The sequence below is a fragment of the Lolium rigidum genome, chromosome 7 (assembly GCF_022539505.1).
Source record: "Lolium rigidum isolate FL_2022 chromosome 7, APGP_CSIRO_Lrig_0.1, whole genome shotgun sequence".
Lineage (NCBI taxonomy): Eukaryota > Viridiplantae > Streptophyta > Magnoliopsida > Poales > Poaceae > Lolium > Lolium rigidum.
The window spans coordinates 308,435,514-308,445,288 of record NC_061514.1 but is presented as its reverse complement, the minus strand read 5'-3'; the positions used below and the strand labels follow the sequence as shown (position 1 = coordinate 308,445,288).

Below are 9,775 nucleotides of genomic sequence, written 5' to 3'. Positions count from 1 at the left end.
ATTTTGCTACAAACGAACCGTTTTTTGCTACTTTGGTACATTATGGTAGCAAAAGTGGGTCTGAGGTATACTGTGGCACGTGTCACGATCTGGACGATCCAATCGAGTTAATCCAAGGGTTGTCCACCCGGAGGATTAGAAATCTAATCCCCCGGGGGACGCTCAGCAGTCGCCCTTAAGAAATCGCACCAACCGAATCAGGTTGTGTGAAGCGAATCCGATTAAAAACTCATCTTCATGCCTCCATCAGCTCATCCGATCCACGACCACGCCACTTGCGTCTTGTTTAGACAACAAAGCTACAGCCAGTCCACGAGGCCACGCGCGAGCGGCAGCGGTCTCCCTCCCTGCCTGAGCCCTGAGCTCCAAGATCCATCTATCCATGGCGGACACCGCGACGCTCTCCTTCCTATTCCTCTCGCTCGCCACGCCTCTCCTGCTCCTCGCCCTCCTCCTCGGGAGCCGCCGCAATAAGAAGCGCATGCGGCTGCCGCCGAGCCCGCCGTCCCTGCCCGTCATCGGCCACCTCCACCTCTTCAAGAAGCCCCTCCACCGCGCGCTGGCATCTCTCGCGGCGGCGCACGGCCCCATACTCCTCCTCCGGTTCGGCTCCCGCCGCGTGCTCCACGTCGCCGACCCCGCCGCCGCCGAGGAGTGCCTCGGCGCACACGACGTGCTCTTCGCCAACCGCCCGCGCCTCCCCTCCGCGCGCCACCTCTCCAACGACTACACCACGCTCGGCTCCTCCAGCTACGGCGCAAACTGGCGCAACCTCCGCCGCATCGCCACCGTCGAGGTGCTCTCCGCGCACAGCGTGCTCCGCTCGGCCGCGGTCCGCGCCGCCGAGGTCCGGGACACCGCGCGGCGCCTCTTCGTCGACGCTGACTCGGCCGAGGCCTCGGAGTCGCGGCCCGCGCGCGCCGACATGAAGGCGCGCGCTTTCGAGCTCGCGCTGAACGTCGCGGCAAGGATGATCGCCGGGAAGCGGTACTACGGCGGCGAGGAGTCGGAGTCCGAGGAGGCGGCGAGGTTCCGGGAGATGGTGCACGAGTACTTCGCCATGCACGGGGCGTCCAACCTGCAGGACTTCCTGCCGGTGCTCGGCATGGTGGACTTCGGCGGCGCCAAGCGGCGGGCGGTGAGGCTGTCCAGGACGCGCAACGAGTGGGCGCAGCGGCTCATCGACGAGCACCGCAACGATGACGACGAGGGGAGGAGGAGCCGTGGCAGGACGATGGTCGGCGACCTGCTGGACATGCAGGCGTCGGACCCGGAGGCGTACAGCGACAAGGTCATCAGAGCGCTGTGCCTGGTGAGCAGACTTCTTCTCTCTCGTTCTGATTCGCAAATTGCAAGAGCTAGAGATTAGTACAAAGTACATAGTAGCAGATCATACAAATTAGTACGAAGTACTTAAGCTGCATTTGGTCAACCTGTAAAGGATTAACATAGATTTTTTTCCCTCGCAAGCAACATCGACGCAGATTTTGCCACCTCCTTTCAAAAAACCCTGTTCCTCCCAACCAAGCAAGCTGCTAAAATAAGTGCTTGACCGTAGTAGCCAAGGAGCCTGGCTGTTCATCCATCTTAAATCACGTCCTTATCATCTATATGGCCACCTATCTTCCCCTCCACATCTTCAGCAATCGCAAAATAGAAACATTTTCAGCAGTCGCTGGAACCCAAATTTTCTTTATGCCACCTAAAAGCGACAGCTTTCACAATCAATATTTTTGTCACGTTTTATCTATACATTATTATATTCCCTCCGTGCTACGAAGGCTTATCTTAACTTTGTTGAAATTTGGATGTATCCATATGCTAAATAGTGTTTAGATATATCCAAATTCTGACAAAACTAAGACAAGTTTCATGGGATGGAGGGAGTAGCAGATATTAGTGCTGACCTAGTGTAGGATTGTAGGAATGCACCTTCCGCTCAAAATGAATTAATTCAGAAAAATTATACGATCCAAATGGCTCATTTATCTTGCAAGCTTATGTTCAGCAAAATCTTAGCACGATCTTTAGGATGCCCAAGAAAGTTGAACCACACTGCATCAGTCAATAAAAAATTCAGATACACTATTCAAGAATAAGCTGATAGCGAAATCTTCCTTCAGATAATGGACTCTACAAAATGTGCATTTTTTTCTCGGGGTAGCTAAGTACAATATGTACCTTGATACAGTAGATTATTACATAGCACATATGTTAGCTAGTGACTAATTCTTGTAATATATGTACTAAGCAATGTACCAGTTTACCAGATTATCCATTCAAGTTCCAAATTTTTCTTTGTCATTATGATTATTGTTATACTCTGAACTAAACATCAAATCACACTGCATCAGTCAACATGTTTATGCAATAGTTGAACCACACTGCATCAGTCAACATGTTTATGCAATAGTGAACTACTTCACCAGCTTCTTGCAATTTCCGGAGCACATAAGTAACATCTCTCTGTTACGATTGATCTTAACCATCAACAAATCAGTAGCTCATGTCATTCTTTGCTGAAACAGAGCATCCTGCAAACAGGGACGGACACCTCATCGAGCGCCATTGAATGGGGCATGGCGGAGCTGCTAAACAACCTGGCAGCAACGGCCAAGGCTAGGGCGGAGCTCGACAAGGTCGTTGGCACAGGGCGCCTCCTGGAGGAAGCTGACCTGCCAAGCCTCCCCTACCTCCAGTGCATCATCACAGAGACCCTCCGGCTGCACCCAATTGGCCCGCTCCTTGCGCCGCATGAGTCATCCGCCGACTGCACTGTCGCTGGTTACGACATTCCGGCAGGGACGATGCTTCTCGTCAATGTGCACATGATGCACAGGGACGCGGGCATTTGGGAGGAGCCGATGAGGTTTATGCCGGAGAGGTTTGAAGGTGGAAAGGATGAGGGGAAATGGATGCTGCCATTCGGCATGGGGCGGAGACGGTGCCCGGGCGAGGCATTCGCCATGAAGGTGGTTGGCCTCACACTGGGTACACTGGTGCAGTGTTTCGAGTGGAGCAGGGTCGGGGAGGAGGTGGTTGACATGTCTGAAGGGCCAGGTCTGACCATGCCCATGGCCGTGCCGTTGGAGGCTTTGTATTGGCCTCGTGCAGATATGACACCAGTGCTAAGAACACTTTAGGAAAGGAAAGGGTGGATCATTTCTTGGCTCTTCTGAAAATTTGAATAATAAAAAAGCAGTGTCAAGAACAGGGGAGCTAGGAATTACCTTCGGTTTCAACTGTTTAAGTAGTTCTTGATCACAGGCTGAAAATGCAGAATGAATATTCCAGCAAGATTGATCTGTATTGGAACCAAAACTTTCCCTATTGATAGCTCTTCATTACACGAGAAGATGAGGTTGGGGGATAAACAAAAGAGAAAAACATTAGATGCACCTCGAGCACAAGAAAAATCGGCGGGGGCTGATGCATAGCACAAGCACAAGCACATTATGAATATGAGAAATAAAATCAGATATGATAGAAAGAAGTGGACCTTGCCAAATGCTATGTGCATGTTTTCATACTAATGATGAACTTCACGAGCAATAATCATCATAATAGAAAATATCCACAAGCTGCTAGAGTATTTTCAGTCGCTTAAATGCAAAATCAACTGAAACCAACAAGAGGGGTCTCAAGACTGCCCCAGGAACATGGTCCGTCAGGTCATGGATGTGTTTCAACAAGCATAAAAAACAACAATATTCAGCTGGACAAATATTTATAGCTGAGTTTCCAATCAAATTACCAGAACTGTGGATAATGGAGTCATGCCGAACGTCAATCCTGAACCTCTTCTGTCCCCTTCTCCAAACACCACTACTCGCAAATGATCTTACCCGGCACAGCAAGAACTTCTCAGTCCATCTACAACCAAAAGGCAGCATCCTCTTTCCACCTTATAACCTCTGGCAAAAACTTAACAGGCTAGTAGCAGAAGAGATTCTCGAGTTACTGTGCATCACGCACACATCCACAAGCATTGATACCGCGGGAAGTCGTAAGCCAGTAAACCGAGCAGCCTATGGGTGGATGAGACATGCTGGGCTAGGGCCATAGTATAGAAACAGAGGATTTCCAAGAGGTACTGGAGCTCTAGTTCTTCCAGTAGGGTTAATGTCCCAGCGATCATGTCTACCTCTTCTCTTGTTTCCGCCATCGTTACTGGATGGTAAGCTAGCAGTTGCCATGCCGCAACTCAATGGTGTCAAATTCCCGTTAGTAGGATGCTGTGTTACAGAAATATCGATCAAGTTAGGGTTAATTCTAAATAGGTTCATGAAGGTTCCAACTGAAGAATAACAGATATAATGTTACCCCAAATAAATGATGCACACATATTCACAAAATGGAGAAGTGGTGCACACAGATACAAGGAATGCATGTGCGGAGAAAGTGAACAGGACAACACAAATAGATATGTCACATACTCACATATATCAAGGAACAACTAACAGGAAGGCTAATCTTATACTACATTTTTTTTTATTTCTTAGTTCATGTATCAAGAATATAGAAGGAATGAAGGGTAATGCACCTACTGTGCTGTGCACATATACTATCTTGATAGAGACATTCCATATTTCTACCAAAACATGTTATCTGCAGCTCTTTTAATGTTAGCAGCTGCTTAAATAGTATAATGTCCATCATGCAAGCTCAAGACCACATACATGATACATATTTCCAACCAATATAAAAATGTACAATTAACGCAAAGATGTGCTGCTTGAAAGAACTCAAATGACGACTTCAGTAATTGAAAGTTTTAAATTCAGCACAACTGCACAATACAGAGTTAAAGTGAATGTCTCAAAACAATATCAGGTTCATTTGTTCGGACTCTTTTTATATCTCCTGTCTCCTCTAAACCCACCATGATTTATAGTTGAGTGGCACTATTTTAACTAAGATCATGAAGTAATGAATATAATAAATGAAATGATACAAATGCTGAGTGTAAGGCCACATAATACTATAAAATAAAGCATGTCAAAGAGAAGAAAAGTAACAAATCAAGCTTACCACATCATACACTAAAGAGTAATAATGATGGGGAAAACAAATTGTAGACCTTACAAACGTCGAGCAAAAAACATTTACCAGGATGTCCCACACTCTTCTAAATTAGATTTTCCAGGATGCACTGCATACACATGCATTTTCTGATGCCCCAGAATTGGAGCCACCATTCCCAAGGCAGTGTGACCCCATTCTGGAAATGCCACATGGCAGACCTATGGATGTATGTATAGGTAAAATAGACATGCTTTCTCCAGCTGGAAGAAGTCGGAGATTACATCCGTGATCCTTTTGTCCTAACACCATTATGCTTGGTGTTTGAGTGCCCATGAATATTAAGTGAACATAGGTTATATGTTTCCCTCAACTAGAAATAGATTGCATTATCTACTACTCTCTCGATATTGCTTGTAATAACATCTTATATTGGAGGGATGGAGTAGTTACTGCTGGTAATACATTTGGAATTTCAGGTAAAAGTATACAGATTACAGCACGAACCTCGAAAGAAGAAAAATTAAAGGTGTATCTGGGAACCATATGGTACCACAATTTAACAAAAGCACAACATACAACATAGAACCTCGGCAAATCTAATAGTTGAAAGCAAAACTGAAGAGCTGAAATTGGCAGGCATTAACACCTGACTGGATCCAAATTGCATGAAGCCATGAACAATGGCCTCAATCAGTCTCTACTTGTGACCAAACTCCTATGATAAGGTCCAGACACATCAGTGCTGGTATGAAGAATGAACCATTAAATGATCCATCCAATTCCTCTTCTATTCCCAGCTTCTAAAGCTTCAGCGATTGCCCATAAGCTGATATAGGAATACTAGTATCTGAGAAAATGAGGCACTAAAGAGTGACACATTACTCACGTACCCTTCTCCTGCTGCAAGGAGCACGCGAATCCAGAAATCGGTATACAGTAGAACTTTGTGTATCAGTAAGAGATCCATCAAACCTATCAACATAGAACCTGTAAACAGCATAACGGTTAAGAACCTAAAAGCCTACAAATACAAAACAAATTTGGAAGGCTTTTTGTACCTGGCATCAACTACCATGGACAGTACAATTCTAGAATGGAACTAAATGCTGGTTCTGGCTGTAATCGAATTAGATAAACTAAACCATGAAATGCTGAGAAGTGCCTACTAATGAGGATGGAAACAATCTTGCCAGAAGCACCAATATTAACAGCTTCAATGTCATACAAGATGATGGAAATGGCACATTTACATTTGCAACTGATAATTAGAATATCGAAGCATGCTCACTAACACTGAATTAGTGTATCTAAGAACTAGAACAGCCTATCATGTTTTATGCGACAAAGGATCTAAAAATATCAGGATAAACATGATCCTCCAGGAAACACGGCCATATTATCATCAAACAAAAATAGTACATCACTACGCCCAAAGCTGTAAGAATTACAAAAGCAAGCAGAGAGCACAAACTTACCACATCAGATGCTAGGAAGCGAGAGTGACGGGGCAAATCCAGTGTAAAGGTAGGCTTCGTTGACGGTAGCAGAACTAATCTCAGTGAACCTACCAACCTCCATAGTTTTGACGTCGAACCAAAAGTAGGTGACATTCTGCTCAACCGGATCTCCCAAGTTCTCCTTTGGGTGATCAAGCTTTATGAATAAGCGCTGCTCAAATGCTCCTATGATGCCCCGAAACCGGTCCCCCCATTCCTCAGGCAATGTGATTTTGTGCTGCAGCTGCCACCGGTCAGTGAAGGACATGAACGTGTAGAAGTACAGGACGCATCTCTTATCCGTCCGGAAAAGGTCCGAGACCACGACGGTAGTCCTGCCTTGTTCCGACTCGAGGGTGGTGATCTGGTTGCTGAACATCATGGTGCGGCCTAGCAGGACGGGCGAGATGTCGAGGATGGAGAACTCCATTTTGCGGGTGTCCAGCACGAGCCACCTCCGCGTGAGAGTGATCATCCAGTAGAAACAGCCGTGAGCGTGGTTGCGCTGTCCCAGGCGAACGCCCATGACTCTCCGCATGCTCAGAGCCTGGTGCACGGGTGGTGAGAGGGTGTGCCAGTGCTGAGATTCGGAGGAGAAGGAGAAGGCCACCAGCTTCCCCCGGCAGCACGCCATCCAGATGACGGCGAAGGGGGGCGAGGAGCTGTTGTCGTTGTCGGAAGTGCGGCGGGGAGCAGCGAGGAAGATCTCGTTGCTGCGGGAGTGCGGCAGCCCCTCGTCCCCGCCGCGCTGGAGGTAGGGGTTCTCGACGGAGGCGGCGAGGTCGGCGGGGATGGGCGGGAGCGGGATGTGGCGGCGGAAGAGCGGGTCGCAGACGGAGATTTCGGTGAAGGCCGTGGAGCCGGCGGGCGCGGCGCGGTCGAGGAGGAAGCGGCCGTCGCGGTGGTCGCGCACGAGCCAGGCGCGCGCGGGGGCCGGGAGGAAGGCGAAGGAGAAGTCGGCGGCGAGGGCGAGCGCGCGAGCGGCGGGGGCCGCGGGGTTCGGCGGGAGGGCCGGGTAGAAGGCGGCGCCGTCGGGGAAGTAGACGCCGAGCGGGGGCGGCGCGTGGAGGGAGCGGAACTGGCGGAGGAACCGCGCGGAGGTGGCCACGCGGTGGAGCGAGGCGCAGGATGAGGAGGCGCGCGCGAGGTCCGCCGGAGATGGTACGCGGGCGAGGACCTCCGCGAGGAGGTCGTCGGTGAGGGCGAGCAGGCAGCCCATCGGCGGCGGATCTGCGGCGACCGAGCGGACAAGGGAACGCTGTTGAGAATGCTCGGTGAGGTTGCAGCCTCGTGTTGCCTGCTTTGAGATCGGTCGGGTTTTTTTTTTTTTTTCCGTTTTTTCGATAATGAGCCTAGGTCAGTCAGGTTAAGAAACGCCAATTTTGTGGCCCAAACGGGAACAACCCCAACTCTATCCCGTCCTATGGCGGATGTTTAAATTTGCTAATCTAGTGTGGCCCATTAGGGCCTTCTTTGGTCCTTGCCACTAAATGAGATTGACATGGGTTGAAGTGCTAAAATTCCATCTAAGTCAAAATTCCTCTAAGTTTCTCCAAGTGCAAGTGGATTCACGGAACAATGCCTAACGAAGCAAACTTGTTTGCTTAATTATGAAATTATAGAAAAATATTGTGTCATATGAGTCAAAAATAAGCATTCATATGATAATTATTCATCTGGTTCAAAATAAATGTTCACACAATTCAAAATAATGTTCGTGTATCAAGAATATTTTTGTATATATTATAGAAAGAGAAATAAAAACATTAAAAATAATAATATAAATAAATAAATAAAAATCCACATATACCACAAAAAAATTACATGCAACAAAAGCAAATCTCCACGTTGTTGTTGTTCATGCATAGTATATATGTTCATGTAAGAAAAATAAGGAAATCGTGGTTCATGCATGTTTTAAAAAGGAAAATAGAAGTCATTGACAAGGAATAAAATAGGCTTAAGGCGTAAAATTGGCTTAAGCTAATATTACTTCTCGAAACACCAACTAGAGTATTGGTGGTCACCAGCTTCAAACTTTCGGAAAAAACCCTGCCGAAATATTGTCACTAGAAGAGAAAGCATTCCCCTTCCGTCATTTTCTATTTGTTTCTCTTGTCCTTGACAAACGATTTCGAGTAATGATACAATAGGACTCTGAATTTACATAATGAACCATTTTAATATCTTCAAATTTTGGCTCTACGCTCGTTCAATGGTGATATTTAAAAAATCTTTGAGGTTTGTACAAATTAACCATATTTAAACTGCAGATTTTCTCATCTAACTATTGGCGGAACGTCAAGATATAAGAGGTGGAGCTAGAGGCGATGGGTTAAAATATTTTGAACTTCTGCAGATCCCTGAAGTTTTACCAGGGATCTAGCTGTGTTGTTTGTGCTTATGTTGTTTTCATTGATCTGATGTACATGGGTTAATAATCAATTGACTGGGATAATTGTCTGGTAGAACTAATTTTAGTACTAATAAAAAAAGCCAAGATTGCATCGGGAGGAAGAGAGAACACAGAAAAAAAAATCTTCCATAAGAAGGCCCCGTCGTCCTACAGTGTGCCAGATTTCCACGGTTCCCTTGCCCTCTAGCAGGTGATTAGGCACCCGAGGTGAGTAGAACTACAAACTAATAGTGTAGATGTTTTTTTTTTTTTTGCTTTTCATGATCCTTGACTACAACTTCTCGAGGTGATTAGGCCACCGAGCACGCGAGTGTTTCAACGCGTGGAAGCCGTTGAGCTCCTTGCCAGGCCTCATGGTGTCATCCCAACCTCGGCTGACAGTGCATCCTTGCCATGGAAAGAAGCATGTTGACCGGCCTCCACCGTTTCGACGTTCTTCTACTTCTCCTACTCCGGTTGTGCCAGATGTGCAGTCTACCTGACCGAGCAAGCCTTGTTGCTCCGCTCTGAGCTCCATGCTTGTCTCGCAAGAGTCGAGAGTTTCTTGGTGAGAGCAGGGACTTCTCTTGACATGTTACCAGTTGTGCCTGAAACCTCTCCTCTGGCTGAGGTCATTGCTGGTTCAGCTGAGGTTGGAGAAAACAACCTCTATGGCAGTTTCTCCCCCGTGCTAGTCCTTCCCCGTTGCCGCAGCCCCACATGTTGTTTTCCTGTGAGGGCGAGGACACCATTGGCGTCAAGGCCCCGATGATGTTGATCATGCCTGAGTTGCAAGAGTTATGTGGGAAGTTGACTCCTCCTCCATCGGTGATGCATTTGGAGGTGGATTCGCTTGTAG

The 9,775-nt window shown here is 47.3% G+C and overlaps 2 protein-coding genes across 5 annotated transcripts; one reads left to right on the top strand and one right to left on the bottom strand.

Moving 5' to 3' along the window:
* The first annotated feature begins 270 nt into the window (after positions 1-270).
* On the top strand, positions 271-3,321 carry LOC124673138 (cytochrome P450 81Q32-like). Its single transcript, XM_047209267.1, has 2 exons — positions 271-1,312; positions 2,529-3,321. The coding sequence occupies exons 1-2, from the start codon at positions 383-385 to the stop codon at positions 3,141-3,143; spliced, it is 1,545 nt and encodes a 514-aa protein (XP_047065223.1). The 5' UTR covers positions 271-382; the 3' UTR covers positions 3,144-3,321.
* LOC124678085 lies at positions 1,227-7,740 on the bottom strand. Of its 4 annotated transcripts, XR_006994327.1 has the most exons (7): positions 6,501-7,740; positions 5,916-6,012; positions 3,755-4,235; positions 3,231-3,339; positions 1,908-2,055; positions 1,434-1,702; positions 1,227-1,337 (listed from the first exon to the last, which is right to left on the bottom strand). XR_006994327.1 is itself a non-coding variant. In XM_047214016.1 (2 exons), exon 1 carries the CDS (start codon positions 7,738-7,740, stop codon positions 6,505-6,507), a length of 1,236 nt encoding a protein of 411 aa, XP_047069972.1. In that variant the 3' UTR covers positions 5,472-6,012; positions 6,501-6,504. The 4 variants fall into 4 exon arrangements, 1 of the variants encoding a protein (XP_047069972.1); XR_006994326.1 differs by having other exon boundaries at positions 1,227-1,702; XR_006994325.1 differs by lacking the exons at positions 1,227-1,337; positions 1,434-1,702; positions 1,908-2,055; positions 3,231-3,339 and having other exon boundaries at positions 3,373-4,235.
* Between the last annotated feature and the right edge of the window lie 2,035 nt (positions 7,741-9,775).

What these genes read in the sequence shown, in the direction of transcription:
- LOC124678085 (XM_047214016.1), bottom strand. Translation starts at nt 7,740, where the DNA reads ATGGGCTGCCTGCTCGCCCTCACCGACGACCTCCTCGCGGAGGTCCTC.
- LOC124673138 (XM_047209267.1), top strand. Translation starts at nt 383, where the DNA reads ATGGCGGACACCGCGACGCTCTCCTTCCTATTCCTCTCGCTCGCCACG. An exon ending in TCATCAGAGCGCTGTGCCTG is followed by an intron (nt 1,313 to 2,528) that starts GTGAGCAGACTT and finishes TTGCTGAAACAG; the next exon opens with AGCATCCTGCAAACAGGGAC.